This window comes from Tyto alba, unplaced genomic scaffold, assembly GCF_018691265.1.
Source record: "Tyto alba isolate M040663 unplaced genomic scaffold, T.alba_DEE_v4.0 Super-Scaffold_42, whole genome shotgun sequence".
Lineage (NCBI taxonomy): Eukaryota > Metazoa > Chordata > Aves > Strigiformes > Tytonidae > Tyto > Tyto alba.
This window is the reverse complement of record NW_024881318.1, coordinates 38,621,282-38,640,034: the sequence shown is the minus strand read 5'-3', so window position 1 is coordinate 38,640,034 and position 18,753 is coordinate 38,621,282. Positions and strand designations below refer to the sequence as shown.

The 18,753-nt window shown below is 37.3% G+C and overlaps 1 protein-coding gene across 4 annotated transcripts in view; it reads left to right on the top strand.

The window, feature by feature from the left end:
- Positions 1-18,753, top strand: part of TTC39B (tetratricopeptide repeat domain 39B) — a 71,152-nt gene that overhangs the window by 11,396 nt on the left and 41,003 nt on the right. For 2 of the 4 annotated variants that reach the window (XM_033004227.2, XM_042804881.1), the window contains exons 2-3: positions 11,213-11,269; positions 11,564-11,598. The exons of 1 other annotated variant lie outside the window; for it this stretch is intronic. In XM_033004227.2, the coding sequence (XP_032860118.2) occupies positions 11,213-11,269; positions 11,564-11,598 (92 nt within the window). The remainder of the gene's footprint in view (positions 1-11,212; positions 11,270-11,563; positions 11,599-18,753) is intronic. One more of the 4 variants, XM_033004226.2, reaches the window with a different exon arrangement.

The following is an 18,753-nucleotide window of genomic DNA, read 5'->3' as shown; positions in this document are numbered from 1 at the left end:
AAGATTGTTGATTACATTGTGATTGGTAAGCAATGTGGAATGATGTCAAAATATCCCTCTAGGGGAATTGGAGTTTGTAAGAGGTGATGCTTTTGTCTGGCTAGGTCTGTACTAAATGCATGGTGAACCTGTTACATAACTAGGATTTTTCTTGGTATCTTTAGAAAGCTATAGAAGTAGTCAGCATCGAGCATCTTTATTTGAAATTGCCTAGTAAAGTTCAGGACAACACAATGTGTTCTTCCTCTTAGCTATTTACATTTTACCTTTTTTTCCTTCACTGGAAGTGTTCTCCACTGTGTCTGCTTTTTTCTTATGCTGAGTCATGACTGACTCTCACTTTGTAATTGCAACTTGATTTATACTATGTCTTTCTGTTTGATCCATCCAGATATATGTGAGATTCTTCTGTTTTTTAAAAAAGACAAAATTATACGAATGTGTTTGTTGTTTTTTTTTGTTGGTTTTGGTGTTGTGGTGTTTTGGGTTTTTTTTTTTTTTTGGTTTTGTTTTGTTTTCAGCATGCTACATTGCATGACAAAAAGTCACGTATGTCGTGTAGTGAGGACAGTGCTGAAGCTGAAGTTTAGTAGCTTCCTGCTGAAAGCTACATATGCTTAACATTAGCTTGTTTGTGGAATTAGAGACCTCATCAGAGCTTGGAAACTTGTAGCTAACAAGAGATCTTTGCTGGAGAAGGGCTTGGAAAGCTAGTAAATGCATTAAAATAAATAAACAAACAATAACTTTTTTTAGCAAAGCTTTTTCATAAAAAACACCACTGACCAATGTTTTATGCCCAGGACTGACAGAACTGGATGCTAATCCTTGTAATGATGAGAATATATTATTAGTAATTCTGATGCATTCTTAAAATTTCATCTGATGACAAACTGATGGAAGGTACTGGTACTCCTCTTGCTTGCACTTTCATAGGTGACTTCTGCTTCATGTTAAAAAAACAGTTGATGTTACACTTCAGAGACCTCACACTCTGTTCAGATGTGCAATTGGTGTGTCACAACACTTAAGATAAAACAGCAAGTTTATTATTTAAAAAGAAAATATTTGAGTCCTGTTCTTTAAACTGCTTCCTGTTGTACAAAATACCAAGCAACAATAATAAAACCTGTCTGAAGTAGGTGAATGCTCTAACAGCACCACTTTCTTATGTTGATCACACAGTTATTTTTTTACAGTGGATTGCAGTATAGCTGTGACTTGAGGGGTTCTTATTTCCTGGTTGGACTAATCTGCATGTGCTTTTTATCTTTTTTTAAACCCATGAAGCACATAGACCATATAGTCTGTTCGGAAGCTGACAGAAGTTTGGTAAATGTTTATTGCTAATCCAGATGAGCGGAAGTAGCAAAGTGTTTACCAGCTTTGTCTTTCAACCGCAGTATCTCATCCATGGCATGTCCAGTGTCCTGGAAAATACAAACATGCCTATTACTTATTGGTTATGGTCACGTGTAAGAAGAATTCAGTATAGAAAGATGTAACAATGGTCTTACCAACTTCATAGACGTAATAAATATCATACTGAAGTTTCTTTTGATTTTTAATGGAGTTTTATGTAATTTTTGTGAAATGATTGAATGACAGTGAAATTTTTGTAAAAACTTTAATGAGCTTGACACGAAGTTCTTGCAAGGCTGAGGCATGTCTGCTGCAAGAAGAATTAATTCGAAAGAATAATCTTATGGCTAGAGAGAAGCAGCTTACAGTGTCTTCCCTTGTATAGTGTCTGTTTTGAGAAGAATGGTTGTATATTGTTGCTACCTTCTTAGTCTCCATAGTCACCTTCACATTCTCCTCAAATCCCTCTTCCAACATTATGAAAAGGAAGATATATCCAGCCAAGATGCATCTGTTTGTATTTGCCTTTCAGTCTAAAATTGCTTGGCAATCAGTATTGTCCAATTAAATTGATCAAGAATAGTGACCATACACAATCTCTGCAGAGATTTTCAATGAGTGTACTTCAGTGCATTTGTACTGCACTTTGAACTCCTGAGTGTGTGGTTTGTTTGTTTTGTTGTGTGGTGGTTTTTATTTGATTAGTATTTTTTATTTTATTTGGGTTTGGATTTTTGTTTTGTTTTGTTTTTCCTCTGGTGCTACCCACAAACAAATATAAGCCTACATTACATGCTTTTGGACTTTTGGGGGGTGACCAAGGGTGTGTGTGTGAGAACAGGAAAGATGGTCAACTAATTTAAAAATTAAGAAAAAAGCTTTATTGCAGCAGTGAAGTTCTATGCTGATATCCTGTTCCTCTGCCCCTAAGAAGTGCTCTTTGTGCAAAAACAACTGCAGGTCAAATAGCAGGAAAGTGCCAGTGTAAACAGTAAGGGAAACCAACTTGGTATTTAGCCAACTTTAACTGAAACTGTGCTCTTGCTTTTATGTGCAAAATGTTGGATATGAATCTGTATATGAATAACTGTTGACAGCATCCATTTCCATATCAATTAAAGTGAAGTATATCGTGATCCTTTACTACATGAGTAACTGGGTCTGCTTACTTACACTTTTCAGTCATGAGGGAGAGGTGTTATTTAAAACAGCACAAGCTCAGCCAGTTGTGTTCAGAACAAGTGAGACTGATGTCAGTTTACTAAAGTGTGACTGCCTTGTCCCCTGTCTTTAGGAGTAGATTCAGAAGAACCTTCATCTTGTTGCTCCCTCTGGTATGTAATGTGTCCAACCCATGACAACTGACACAGCTGAAGGTAATCTCTTCAGCTGATGTCCATTCTCAGTCCTGCCCATGGTTTATACAACATGGCTGGTATGCAGTTAAAGAATTGTCCAGTTTGCATGCAGCTGAATGTGAAGTAGTAATTGTCCACTTCTTAAAATGTGTTGGTTAGTTGCGCTTAATTATGACAGATGTTTTCATTACAAACATCTGTTCTCTGTAAAAAATGGAGGGTGGATTTTTTAAGACTAAATTTTTATATGCTTTCTGGTAGTTTTGGGGTGACCAGTTGCACTGAAAGGCCACTGCTTTCCAGACTAATGGAGAAAACTTCGTTTTTGTGGGTACTGACATCTAAGTTTTGAGCTAAATGACACTGAAGTTTGTTTGGATTGCTTACTGTTCAGCAACTCTTTAGTTAACCACATTTCTAGTAAAGCTGGGTTCTACCTTACCAACTCCTATTTTCTTTTTGGGGTGTGGGTTTGTTCTTTTTTGTTGTTGTTTTTTGATGGTGGTGGTGGTGGTTGTTTGTGTTGTGTGGTTGTTTGTGTTGTGTGGTTGTTGTGTGGTTGTTTTAGTGCTTTTTTTGTTGTTGTTGACTTTTGGTGTTGTTTTTTGTTTTTTTGTTAAAGCATGACCCCCAATCAGATCACCCACATTAATAAAGATCATGAATGTGGCATACTGTTCTACATGGATGAAATTTGACTAAATAAGTCTGAACCACTGAGCTTGATCTTTGGCTTTTGACAGCCAAGGTTTTTCATCTGCGATGGAAAACATCTAGCAGAACACAGTTCTTCCAAAACAGCCACCAGTCCATCTGCTCAGCTCTCTGGAAAAACACTAATATTTTATACAAATATTCTTGAGAACAGTTTTAAAAAGCAGATGAGATGTATTTATAGTTCAGACCAATAAGTTTGAAATAATACATAAGCACAAAAATATGTGCTTTTTTGTTTTTTTTTAGGGAAATGAATTTAATTTTGTAGTTTTCATGTAAAAATCAATTGTACTGAGTAGAACAGAACTTGTGCATTTCAATTCAGTTCTTGCTGCTTGAAGGCTATTTCTGTCTTCAGGAAGGGGAAATCATTTTCCTCTGTTGTAACAGGTACATGGTCTCCTTCCCCTTTAAACAGAGTGTTTTTCATGTGTTTCTGTTCCTAGGCTACGAATCGTTAATACCAGGATCCGGTGTCACAGTGGCAAATGAAGCATGTGTAGGTGACAGAGAAGAAGGCTTGAGTATTTCTCCCCTTTCTGTTGTTCCAAAAAATTGGGGTTCTTTTACCTGGTGTTCATAAAGCCAATCTTCACCCAAGAGTTGAGAAATTTGTTATTTCCTGTCCACACAGGGATGGGTGCCAGGTGGTAACTCTACAAAACTAACAAGTGACATATTTATACACTTCAGACTACATGAATACACATTTAATATAATGACCATTGGTTGGTTTCCTACCACTTTGTTCCTCGCTGGTTAACAACAGGCCTGGTCTCGATTTAAAGTCACAGTATCCTCTTTTTTAACTGCGCATGTTCAGGGAGGAAGGGGCTTTTATTGGAAGGGGGCTTCTTCCTATTCAAGGGTGTGTTTTTACTATGTTAATGAGGAAAGCTCACTCATAGTTCAAGTAGTTCTCTCCTTGGTTCAATTAGCAGCTGTTCCTGTCCTCTTGGTATTTGCACACTTGATAGCTTTATGGTATCATCCTCACATTTGTCTTGGTTTTTCCTTGTTTTAATTGCAGTATTGCTTTTTCAGGGTCACTCTCAGCTTTACCAGTTCCTTTATCGACTTCTGCCATTTTTTTGCAGCCCTCCTTTGGTTGCTTTATTAAGATGTAACACTCTCTATTTCCTCAAGCTGTTTCTCTGCCGACACAACATCAGAATGCTTTTTCTCTCATATGTTTGTTTTTGCTGTGGTTGGGTGTTTTGTTTTTGTTTTTTTTTCTTTGATAATAACCTTTAAGATATAGTTTAATTCCCAGATTACTTTTCTGCTAATAAAGTGGACTTTTTCTGTAAGAAATTACTACGTCAAGTCTAATGAAGTGGGAACTAAAAAGTTGTGATTTTTAAGCTCTTTATGGTGTAGAGTACTCTCAGTTCTGAATAAGTATTAGGAAGTAAAAAACATCTGTGTTTTTGAAATTAAATGAAATCTGAATGTTATTTGGCTCATCAAAATACTAATTATTTACATCAATACTTTATGAATTAGCTCAAGTTAACTGACACATTAGTTTCTGGGTCTTGCTGTAATGCTGGGGATTACCTTCTCTCTAAACATCTGGAAAAATATGCAATCTTAGGTAATGTTTTCTCATGCCACTACCCATTTAAGCAACAGTTGAATTCTATCCTTATGTGACACAATCATCCAGTTGTTAGTACACAGGAAAGGTGTTCATAACAGATTATGTTTCACAAGTCAAGTTCTCAGAATTATTTTTCTTTTATTTAGTTTGTGCTGGTTCTGTCTGAAGTTTGTAGATGTGTGTGGCAGTGTTACCATTCTTCTCTTACTGCAGAGGAATAAAAAAACCTGTTTTCCTCAGTTGAATGTGTTTCTAACTAAGCATTATTTCAAGCTGAACTTTCACAGCTTTAGACCAGTGAGCTTGCACTGTTGTTCATATCCATCATTATTCCTCGTGAAGTAGTCATTACTGACCCTTGGTGCTTCAGTGGAGTAGTTTGGGGAGAGGGCAGATAGATTTGGTCTTGTTTTAACCAACACCTATTTAACCTACAGTACAGATAATGTTATAGGGAGAGTGAGCATACTTTTGCTGGGAAAGAGCAGTATTCAGAAACTACTTAAAGAGTCTATACATGCATTATTGTTTTGATTCTATGAAAGGGATTCTAACAGTAAATTTGATAGTGTGAAAGCATCTTTGGCTCAAGTTGTAGTCTGTGAGTTGATTTGAACAAATTCTCCATAGACTAATGGTAGAACTACAGATAATTGCTCCTTGTGTAACAAAAGCTGTCAGTTTTATGAAACTCGGCTTGTGTCAAACCTAGTAATTTGTGCTTAGCTGAACTGTAATGTGAGCTTTTCAGACTCTTAATTTGGAGACACGGAAGACAGTCTCTGTGGTTATTCTCTCTGGTGTGTTCCAGTAGTTAGCATTCTGCCAGAAAAATGTGCATTTGACGCAGCAGAAAAAAGGCATAATGAAACATAACGTTCACAAGAAACTAAATTGATTTTGCCTGGTACTGATTTTGTTCCGGTGAGTTTGTTTAGGTGAGCCAGAGGTAGTACTTCTGTTGGGTGAATCAGAAAGAATGAACTTTTAAGTAACTATTACAGTAAGCCATGTGTTTTACCTCTTGAACTATTTTAATGGGATCTTTTCTGTTATCTTACATATTTATCAACATTCAAGAAGGCTGAACTCTAGGAAAGTACAAAATTTTACAGTTTTCATCCTCTTGGTGTTGGATGCTAAAATTTTGTTTTGTACTGTTTGAAGAGTAATTTAAGGATCACATTAACAACAGAAATTCATACTGATTTTCTTGTGAAAATGGCCTTTCAGTCGTAGGATTGTTACTTTCCATAATACAACCCTAGCCTGTCTGTATGTTTCTCTGATTTTCTTTTTTTTTTTTTTTTTACATGTGCATCTCCTCATTTGAGACCAATTTACTCAATGATCCCAGTCACTTAAAGGGATTATATTTTTGTTACTCTGTTTTGTGTTCCATAATTATTTTATGTTTGAACATTTCATTAGCATTATATGAATTCTGAGAGTATTGATTAGAATTGTATTGAGCAGAGAGAATCCTTGGAGAAGTTCTGTTACAAACAATTTAATTATGGTCTTCCACTGACGACTACTTTTCCTCTTGTTTACTCACAACCCCATCTAGTATGGATTCAGATCATGACTATTGTTTTTAAATACTATTAGACTTAGTTTTCTGAGGTTAGGTTGTTTTCAGTGGGGAGAATCCAGATGGTTAATACGTTACTTGGTAATCATATCTTGTCATAAATCTGGATTTTAAAGGAATAGTCTAGGTTGGCCGAATTGTCCTACTTTACTTTGAAAAGAGCAAATGTTTAAACACTTAATCTGACTAAAAATGTTATCAAATTTAAGACAATAATTTACAGAGAGTCACAGAATTATAGTCTAAAAGTTGCTTAAAGTTAAATGACTTATCATGGATGTGGAAGAGAGTTCACTTTTGATGCTAGGATTTCTGTGATAATCAAGACTAGCAGTTGTTTCCACTTTCTGCCAGTGTATTAGAACAAAAATATTGTCACTGATAAATGTCCTGTAGTAGTTTGAGGATCTCACTTGCACATTGGTTTTCATGAAGCTTTTTCACAATTCTTAGGTGAATTGTGGTCTGCTGTGAATGGTTTCTGCTCTCATTGCTAAAGAGTACAAGAACTCTGGTCAGTTTTTCTGCATTAATACACTGTGTCCATTTATGTCTCTGACTTTCTTGGATTTCCAAAACATGAGTATCTCTAAATTGTGTAAACTTAATTCTTTTCAAACATGCTCACATCTTGAAAATGATGCATCAAAAAGATGTGAAATAGTACAGTAATCAACCAGAAGAAAATTAAGGTGATGTAACTCAAGAAAAATAACTTTGAGGCGGCTTTATTTTGTCGAATCTTGTGCCAATTTTTTTCTCATATTTGTGGAAAAGTCTGAATCATTTTTTGTTGTGCCATCTAGTGGCAGTTTTACTTACATTCATGTGTTTTTAAATTCTTGGATTGTAGTATTCTCTGGAAAAGTAAAATAGGTACAATAAAAAAATCTGTGGATTGCATCATTAGCCAGCATCATGTACTGAGAAACATGCTTGTAAGCTGTTTTTCTTGGTACCAATTTACATATTAATGTATTTCTTTTTCTGAGTAGTATATGTGGGGAAAAAAAGCTGTATTACCTTTTTTGTGGATTTAACTGCAGTTTGTATTTGCTGAAGTTTTCTGCTGAATGTGTGTGGCTGTTATAACTAGGGCATACTGGAGCAGGACCTTTGGGATTTGCTTCAGGATGGACCCAGGGTGGGTGAAAGAAATGAATGAAAGATGGTGTTAACCTCAGTCTCTGTCAGGTCTCTGCAGCCCTGTAAATCAAGGAAATTGTATTCCTATGCTAACACTGCTAAAGTGTATAGGTCACAAATATGGCTTAGTTGCACGTAACTTTAGGTTTGAAGGGACTTGCGTGCAGCCTGTCATCAGTGCTAAGAACTTCTGTCTTGAATTAAGTAATCTGCTGTGCTGTAGACTGAAATGAACAAGTGCCTCTGGAAATTAGTTATGGCATTTCAGCTGTATCAGCTGGAAGTTGCAGTGTTGGGATGAAGCAGTTGACTATGGGAACTTTGCTAGGTTTTAACCAAATGTGCAAGAATGTATCTGTCCATGTTTTGGAGCTGAGGAATGAATAAACTTTATCAATCACTTTATTTTTATTTTCTTTTTTAAATCGACATGTGTTATGCATACTTATATATACTTACATACTTATATGTGTTATATGCATACTTATATATACATATATTATGTATGTATGTTATATGTGGCTTGAAGTCTTCAAGATGCTCTATATTTTATTTAACACTTCACTGTCTAAATTTTTTTCTTTTCTTGAACAGGCTTAATATAAAAGTAAAATTTAACAGACTAGTGGAGGAAAGTGAGTATGTTCTGAGTACTTCTGAAGCCTTTTATATCTTGGTAGGAACGTGATGAATCCCAGCACTTGACCTGGGAGGAGCTGTTCTAGGTACTTCAGTTACAGTCTTTTCCCTTACACTTTAGAATGATACAACATTTTTTGCTGTAGTAGGCATGGAATGGAGTAGAAAATGGCTATGCTTCTCTTTTAGTGCCTTCAAATTTCTTCTGTATATAGGTAATCTGCAAGAGTCTGTAGAGCCAACTAAGAACTTGTGCAAGATAGTTAAGGAAATGAGAACAAGATGTCAAATTGAATACCCATTTGGCATGTGGTGGGAATGGGAAGGCATGGAGAAATTCAGAAAACCTGTGGTTTTGTTTTTTTTTTTTTTTTTCTTTAATTTTTATTAGCATAGAAGTCACCTTCAGCAGTGTTGTTTTTAGCTCCCTTGAGGAATCTCTTGAGAGGCCATGATTACTCCCTATAATTTGGTATGTGGGGAAGAAATACCAAGGTTATACTTAATCTTCTAAATGTTTAGATATGCACCTGACCAGTGTGAATACCAGAAAGCAAAATTTAGCGGGAGCCATGCAGAGGAGGCCCTTACATAGGCAGAGTGCGAATTATCTCTCCCTTTCTTCTTGTACGCAGCTACTGCTCTCAGGTTTGAAAGAGCAGACAAGAGGTTCATACCACATATATTTTTACATGTTGGTGTAAACGTCTCATTGTTACTGTTCTTTATAAGTACTTGACAGTTGAAAGTACCTTGTTTTTTTGCTTGTCAGGTTTGTTTCTTAGGAAAAATGGAGGTGTGCTAAAAAAACTGTCAGTGTGTTTTGATACTTACTTTGTTGAATTTCTTCTCTTGTCTCTAGAAGTGGCTCAGGGAAGCAAATAGTCTTCAGAGACTTATGTTATTAGAAGTTATTCTTACCATGACTTATTATAATTCTTATTATGATGACTTCTGTCAGTATCTGGGGTGAGACATAGGTAACAGGGGTTCTGTTCAGGATGTTTGCTCCTGTTGGTTTCTGTTCAGCTCTTCAAAACTCGGTTCAACTCTCCTCAAATCAGGCTTCATTTTATTGGTTTCTTCTAAGCTGATTACTGTATTCTTCATAGCAGGTCTTGTTGGCTGGTAAATTTACTTTGACTGAGAGCATTTGGGCAGTCTGTTCATAACGTTTCTTTAAATACATTTGTGTTACTCCTTGGCAGTGTCCGCTGCAGGCAATAAAGAATATCTGATTGCAGTAGTTCTGAATTGATGTAGTATTCTGTCTATGAAGGATGATAAAAGTCCTGTCCTTTTGCAACAGCTTGTTTGTGTTTTTTTTTTGTTTGTTTGTTTGTTTTTTTTTTTTTTTTTTTTCTGAATGGAAATTTTTCCTCAGTTAAAAAATACAAGTAAAGCAACATTTTCTGGAGGGTGGTTCACAGTCACATAGTGTATTGCTGAATTTGTCCTGCGGCAGAGAAATGGTATCTAATGCATCACTACAGTGTTTCATTATTTATCAGATGCCTTTTCTGGTATGTTTGCTGAGAAGTGCAAAATTAATGAAGTATAGGTCTGTCTTCTGAAATATTATTGAATGTTAGCTTCAAACTTATGTTGTCACACCTAAGGTAAATACCACTAAAGCACTAATCCTTCTCCTCTCTGCCAGTGAGTCTAACAATGTTCCAAGTGTGCATTGTCTTAACTAAGTGGACAGCCTTCAAATAAGGAGCAGTTGGTGTTTTAGCAAGGCACTTAAGTTGTTTCTTCTATTAGTATTGGTTTTGGTTTGAAAACTTTTTTTTGGAAGGTTTGATGCAAGCACTGTAGTGCTTGTGTCATTGGTATTTACATACCCTGAGAATGCTGTGTGCGATATTTATTATCTTACTTCTTTGCACACCAAGTCAGTGTTAATCCTGGGATATGTTAAGAATTGGAACAATCTGTTCCATCATGCTTCCAGTGTTGCTGGTGGGAAGAACAGAAAGGACAGCCATAAGTAGGAAACAGTTTCTGGTCAAGGAGTAACTGAGTAAGGCAGCAGTCTTTGGCTTGGAAAAGAGATGATTTAGATGATATAAAAAAGGTTTTCAAAATCATAAGTGTCAAGGAAGGAGTGAGTAGGAATTGATTCTTCACTGTCCTTCGGTTCAAAAGCTAGGGACTGTTAAACAAAGGTAGTAAGAGCCAGATTTGAGTAGAATTTTTTATTTTGCACAAAGGGAGTGGCAGACTTGTGAAATTCCTTACTAAGGTTATGATCTAATGAAAAAAAGAAGTCTACAAGGGATCAAGGGGAGACTGGACCAGTACTTGGAACAGAGATGTACCGAAAAATCACCAGATGGACAAACCACATCAAGGCCTGGAATTCCTTGAGTTGCCAAAGGCTGATAGAAAGTGCAGGGTGGAGAGAAGGATGTAGGAAGAAGGGCTGTTTGCCCCATTGTCTCTGCTACACTTTTCTACAGATCAGTTTTGGAACTGTATACAGAAATAGATGACCCTTGAACTGAACCATTCTGACCATTTTTACATTTGTTCATCTCTTCCTTTATTTTAATTTGAAATTTGAACCGAGGTGGAAAGAGGTTTGAATCTGGATGGAAAGAGACATCCTCTGGATGTTTGGTTCAGGCTGTTCACATAACTGCTACTAATGCATGAACAGGCTATATATGCACAGTATCTGTAATGCATCCTGGACCTAGTACATATATTCTGGCCAACCTGCATATCAGCTTCATGCTTAGAACACTTAATTTCTTTGGTTTTTTTTTTTTTTTTTTTAATGTGTAGATATACTGGTCAGCTAGTGCATCCTGGATACATCAGACGTGCTGCACAAACTCAGATGTAAGTCTGTATTGCCTTCTGTGATTTACATGATGGAAATTTGGGAGTGTGAAAAGGGAAAAGTCTTTGGTTTGACTGTAGTCTGATGGAGAAGGCCTATAGGAAATGTATCTGTTTGTGTAATGATTTTCACTGAAAGCGTAACAAAAAAACAATAGACTGTGAATATTCTGATTATTACCGTATGTTGCAGAATTATGTGCTATCTGGTAATGATAACTTTCTGTTTTGTTATAGAAAGAGTTCCAAAACACATGCACGTTTGACTGAAACAGTATTTTTTTTATCTTACAGGAAAATTTTGAAGATGCCTTTGAAAACATCCCTGTGTAAGTAGAATTTTTTTTTTTTTTTAAACAGGTATTTATACAGCAATGAAATCCTGTGTGCACACCATTCCAGGGAAACGTCATTTTATATACACTGACTACATTCATGTTTTCCAGACAGTTAAGATCCCCAAGAGTTGGGATATGGAACTGTAATTAGGTTGATAGATGTGATGAAGTGTTCATCAACAAATGTGAAAGCTGTAAAGAATTAAAAGTAACAAATTTAGTAACTTTTAGTTATGTAGTGACAGCTCTAGACATTTCTGCATGCTGAAAAAATGATAGCATTAGTGGAAAAACTTGGGATCACACATTATACAAGACCATCTAACCAAGATTTTCAAATGGAAATTGCTATACCTCATAATGTACTGCTGCACAGATGTTTTTCCCTAGTGAAGTGAGATATAGTCACTTCTCTGACATTAGATTTCATGCTGAAGAAACACCTTACTTAAACTGTGATGGAAACAGATGATGCTGTTCATAAGGGATTTCAGTTTTTCTGTAGGATTTTACTGCATTTTTGTGCCATGAAGTACATGAGGAGACTTCTAGTGTTATCCTCAGATTGCTAAAACACTTCTACACCCAGGAGCAGTATCTTTGGACTTAATTGCCAAAATTTTCATGGCCTTGGCAAATTATACTTTAGAGATTTGTCAGATCCTCTCTATTTGTGTCTTACATAGACACAAAGGTCTGCTCTCTATGAGAAACTAGTTTACACAGAGACTCAGAAGAAGGGAAAGAAAGATCTGTTATATTCATGTTGAGAACTTCTCATGTTAATGATTGCTTTTTCTTTCTCTGACTCTCTAGCAGCTGTATGATCAGATAACTTCTCTGGATGTTGCTTGTCTCGAGAGAGGGAAAAAAATTGACTGTAATATTTTACTATATGAGAATATTTATCAAACATTCATTTTAAGAGAAGGTTGTTCTGTTGTTTTTATTGATACCTGAGCTGGGCATTGATGTTTATTATTGGCATGCAGAGCTTTGATTTGTTCTTCCTGAGTTTCCCTTCTGTGTTCATAGTTGTCATGCAGAGACTATATGGGGGTGTAGAAGTTAGACTGATGTTAGTTTATTCTGGCTGGTGTTGCTTCTGTCTGCAATAACCACTATGTAGAATAGTAAATGCAGGATTATGCAGAGAATGTTAGTGGGACAGAAACTGTGTTGTTATTTAAATGTGTATAGTTGAACAGTTGTCAACATGGTTGCTGTCCTTGTCCACTGGCCAAAAATACTGTGCCTGTGCTGTCATATTGTTAGCTGATTCTGGTATATGTGTATTCTAAAACTAACTTCCCATTTGTTCAGGTTTCACAGCCTTTAGTTCAGCCTTTTTCAGTAATGTAGGACCATCCACAGTTATTGTTCAGGTGGACCTGCACGAGCCTAGGTGAAAGCACAGTGTGAATAACTGCATTCCCTGAGCTCTTCCTAATCCCTACACATGTCCTCGTGACCTTCTTACCTCTGCTTTCACCCAGCTGCACCTGTGTCCTCCTTTCTTCTGGATAGTCAAGAGGTACCTTCATTTTTTTAGCAGGCCAACAAAAAATAAAAATTAAGTATTGTAATGTAGCCTTTCCCTCAGTCTGTATCTTTCAGATATTTCTGGACTATCTAGATATTTATTTTAATTGCCTCTTGAGTCCACTGCTTCTCTGCTAAATTTGACTAATTGAAACTAGCTGATAGGTTAAAATATTAAGAGCATGGGGACGTATGAGTGGACAGTCGGCATAATTGTGTATGTTGTTTTCTTTGGCACTGAGTTTTATAGAGAGGCAGTTCAGTTTGTGAATGTTTGAGCACTATGAGTAGGATAATCTCAGCTTGAATACTTGCTGCTGGTGAGTTGTTCTGTGTTTAGACAATTAGCTAGTCTGCAGTTATGGAAATTATATAGAGATGTGTACATTCTTTTGTACCTGGGCAAGATTCTTCCTTTGATTACACTCTCTCCTTTCACACATTTTTTAGAAGGTACAACTATTTTTAAAAAGTGCCTAAGGAACTGAAAAAAGCCTTGGGACTTTTTGTGGAAGTCTTTAATCTTATCTTCCTTGAAACTCCTTGATTGTAGTTTTCAAGTGACACTGGTAGATTGCTTGAGAGGAAGCCTTTCCCACATCTAGTGCCGTAGAGGGTATTCCTGACCTTTCCCTGTCTAGAATTAATGGTGTTTTTTTTCTATTAATAATACAGTAACATTTTTTTTTTTTTTTATTTTGCTTTTGTCTTAAGATTTTCCTATGTATCAATGTTTCAGTCTCTCTTATTTCAGACAAGAAAGTTTCATTGTTACAGCTCTGTGATTATATGGCTAGCACTGATTTGAGTGTTTTATTGCAGTTTGGTTATACCCAACTGAATTTAACTAAAAGTGACCTTTTTTTTTATAGAGAGTCGTGTCTGCAAAGACTGTTGATGTTTATGCATGAGATCAGAGCCGGTTCACATTCTGTCAGATCAACTTGTTGGTTTAGAGAATTTGGAGGAGATGTGTGGGAACCATGTCTTTGTAGTGTTTCATACACCACTGTAATTCTTAATGTAAAATACGTATAGAGTAACACTGCTTTGTACATTGCTCCAGTAAATACTAGCAAATGGTTTTGCTAATCTAACTTGGCTTTAGCTGGCTTTATTCCCTGACTATTATTGCTTAAAACAGAGAGACTGATGTTGCACTAGAGACTAATTGGCTATGGAACGTTTTCAACACACTTGGGTTTTCTTTGTTGGCATGGCTAACTAGCTTCCTTCAGTCCTTGATAACATTTATAATTGTAATTGTTGTAATTTGTATTATTATGAGCTGCATTAAGAGCACCGTAATGAAATCCATGTCCTCTTTTGCAGTATACTCCCTTAAACCCTGCCCCTGAAACTAATGTTCCCCTGAATCCCACCTGTAACACTGATGTGCCACTAAATTAGACTCATGCAATTGACATTCCATCCCTTGCCCCCCGCATCCTGTCTGTGTTAGATGTCCCAATACAGCCTCAGAATGGTGCCTACCTGTTTGTTCATCGTTACTGTAAATTGTTACTATAGTGTTGGTTATTGTTACATGTTTGTTGGTTTCTATTGATGATAGACTGTTGATTGCTAACGATATCTTTTAATAGCTGAAAGACATTTGAAGAACAGTGATGCAGTGTCATTGCAACTGACCGACATCGTGCCTCCTTTTAACTTTGGAGGCAAGAGATGTCTGCACCACCACTCTAGAGGAACTGATCAGATCAAGACTGTGGTCACAGGGTGTAACTCTGCTTCTAGACAAACTATTTTCAAGTGCCTCTCAGAACTGTCCCCTTCCAACTGCTGGTAATATTTATGCTGGTCATGTGCTTGAATCAGACAGGCACCCAGGATGATATAAATAGTTCCTGTCCTTCTGCCATCTTGCTTATCTCCGTGGCATTTCTCCACCCTCTCTACCACTGCTTCAGGCTCATACCACTTCTCCTTTGCCCACTCCCTTCCCAAGGGGGAAGAGTCACAACTGTGCCTCTGTAATACTCCCTCCATCAGTACACTCTGCTTGCTGTGCCATTTAAAATGTTAGAGGTGTACCAAAGAGGCTTCACACAGATAACAAACTTGAACAAACTTTAGTTTGTAACCCAATCCAACAGCTGCAACCAGTAAGATGACAGGGTAGCCAAAACAATGCTCTGATAACATTTAACAAGTTGTGGGTTTGGTGTAGCACTTGGGGACGTTACTATTGCATGATGACACAGAAGAATGATGACTCCAATGTATGCACACTCACCTGCTGAAGCGGAACCCTCTCACTCAAGGGTACCCAGAAGGTGTAATTTGCTCACCCCAAGGGGGCAAGGGCTCACTCAAGGATACCCCGAAGAAGTATTCACTCCTCTGGGGCAGGTGAGGGCACTCAAGCCTGAGAAGCTTCCTCGTGTGGCATCCCAGTGCCAAGGGGAGGGCTTCTGATCACAGACCTGCGGCTCCGAGGAGAACCACTCCAAGGGGATCTCTGGTGGGGGCCCCATTTTGTAGCCTGGTCGGATCTGAACTGTGGTCACATGTGGTCAGTGTTCTAGCAAATTCTCTTGACTGAGGCATTTTGGTGGCTGAGCGCCTTGTCTGTTGACTGGGGGTCCTGCCTCCCTTTTCCTGCAGGGCAGTGGGGGGTGCGTGCTTGTCTGTACCTGGCCAGGGTGTGTATGTGACAGACAGCAAACACAGTGTGCTGCCAGAGGCGTGAAAATACGGGCATGAAAGAGCCAGTGGCCACCATGTTAAAAGCACCTAGTTAAAAACTCCCTGTGCGGAGGGGTGCAGGGGGGTGCGCTCCTGCCACAAAAACTTTGTAGATTATCTCTTTGTTGGTTTTACAAGAAGAAGATTAAAAGAGGTTTGAGTTCTTGACAATTTTTAACCATCATCATATTATGCCTATCATGTGCTGACCTTGTCACTGCTATTTTTATTTCTGTATGTATTTCTTCCCCTGAAGTTGTCAATTTGTTAGGAACTTTCATGAAATATTAATTGTATTTAGATTTCTTCCCATCTCATTTTACTTACTGTTCCTCAAGATGGTCTTCCTTACTGTTCTGTGACAGGAGTAAGTTACCATCAAGTTGTTATGCTTTTTCATGGTACTAGTTGGTGTGCAGTCTTTTTCTCTGAGGTAAAGGCAATATGGCGTTTTCAATTATCACCCCATTATCAGAGTTATATGGAAATATGTAACAACATTTAGAGCAACTGTATTATGGTGGCTGCCTGAATATGTTTATAGAAGATGCTTTGTAGTTGTCTTTGGGAAGAAGCACGGTCTGCCTGACTGCTCCAAACAGTTCATACGCAGAGGTCTTAATGTTGTGCTATTTGTGTACAAGTTTCTGATACCAGACCCTGAGTTATGGCATTGGTGAAAATATAGTGAGATCTCATTTTAACACATTTAAAAAATGAAATAATGAAAAGGTGGAAGCTAGAATTCTGTAGTAAAGCAGACAGGTGATTTCTGACGAATAATGGAATTCTTAGGATTTTCTATCTTTATCAATTTCAGCATAAAAGCGTATTTCATTGCAATATTATACCTCCTCTTTTGCAATTCCTTTTCCTACCCAAAGCTGGATACTGTTAATCCTTGATCCTACCAAAGCAGCTCTGTGTGGTATTACTAGGGTGATAGATTAAGGGCCAGAAGTGTTTAAAGAAGTTAGAGCAGGTTATCCTTGTAATCCCAGAAAGTGTAGTTAAGATTTCAGTTAGACATGTGTGTGTTTTGTCAGTGAATGAAACTGATCAGCTGAGCAAATGGCCCTAAATTCAAATTTAAATTTCAGGGAGCTGAGAACTTTTAAGAATAGTGCTTGTCTCTGGAAGTTTGAACTCAAATTCTGACATTGTTTTAAGATGGTGAGAAAGATGTAACAATTTAATTGATCAAAGTTTTATTTTCTTATGTTTGATTCTCAAGGGGGGGGGAAAAAGTCCAGTAAAGGTGTTTTTTGTATCCAGTAAATAATATTTTCATAGCTACATAAATATGACACAATAGCTACTTGATATTGTCAGTCTCAAGATTTGGAACAGCAGTAGTGAGACACCAGCCTCATCTCACTAATCCTTCTCTACCCCAAACAGTTCTTGGATTATAAATTTTTTGAGGGCTTTTGAGCGAGCAGTAATTATATCATTCCTAGCTCTTCTGTATTTATTGCAACTACACCTTCTGTCTGTGGTGTAACATTTCTCTGTGTGTTTAAGTAGAAGTCTTGAGGCCCCATTGTGGAAGTTTTTATATTGTATCTTCTGTTGACTTTAAAATGTGCAATTCCACCTGTGTCCATAGCTGCTTAGGAAGCAAGGAGGGGAAAAAACAGGAGAAGAGAGGAGGAAGAAAAACCAACCACCAAACAGTATCTTATGGACAATCTACATACTGAAACTACTGCCTGAAATCTACTGCCTGAAACTCTTCATTTCTTCCACACCATTCTACTCTCATGCAAGCCTCCACTGAAAGGCTGGTGCACAGAAAGATACCACAGCTTATTTTTCTGTGATCCGGTGGTTGCCAAAAGAAGTTTGTCTTAATTGAGCCTAAATATTTGGGTTGCTGCTTGTGGCTTGCTCTTTCATGAAAAATAAGTAACACTACGGTAGTAAGCTCACATAATCCTTTTGGGGTGGAGGATCCTGGAGACTTGTGGAGTCTACTAATCATCGTGCTGCAATCTGGATGTGCTGGAATGCATGGTCTACTGATCACATCTGTGTTTTCTTTCAATTTGTTTCAGGAAATTGGCGTTCGTTCTGTGCTTTAATAAAGACTGCATAGTGCTATTTGCAGTCGTGCAACTGAAGACTGCCTTCTCTGAATGTCTTCAGAGACTTTGAAAGGAATGTAGACTCTTAATATTTTGGATTGGTGGTACACTCTTTAAGTCATTGGACCTTTAGATAAGAAAATGAAAAGATGATCTGTGACTCATAGATCAAAAATACAAAAACTTGTTGGCTATGACTTCCTCAGATTCTGAGTAGGAGGATTGTTTTTAGGGAAAAAGGACTAAAAACCAGGTTTGCCACGTTCTTTAACTATCAGACAAACAAAAGCCTCCCTGGTCTTTAATAATGTCCTGTTTTGTTTTGTTTTGTTTTGTTTTTTTGTTTTGGGGTGGTTGTTTCCAACCCCCCACCCCTGCCGTTTGAAAACTGTTTCAGAGCATTTTGGGAAACAATTTGAGTGGAAGGTGGCTTAAGTTTGTATTAATGGGTTTTTCTTTAAGACAATCCAAGGAAAGTTTTTTGAACATGTGCTGATATTTGCAAACAGAAAGCTTGCTTTTGTAAATACTGTTGTAATGTCCTCTTGACTCTCTCAGATTTTACTGGGAAATACTCTCTGAGGCCTCAAGTGTGGACTGACTGCAATTTATGCTGAATTACAGACAGAACATTTTATGTTTTGTGTGTGAATTAAGTTGATTTTTATGTGCTTAACCTTAATTCAAAGCTGATTTACCTTTCATGTGCAATCAAGGTGAGAGAAATCCTGGAACTTTGACTCTCCCTACCCCAAAAAGTGTTAATGTAGTAAGTGACAGTACCCATACGCACTCATTCCAAATCATG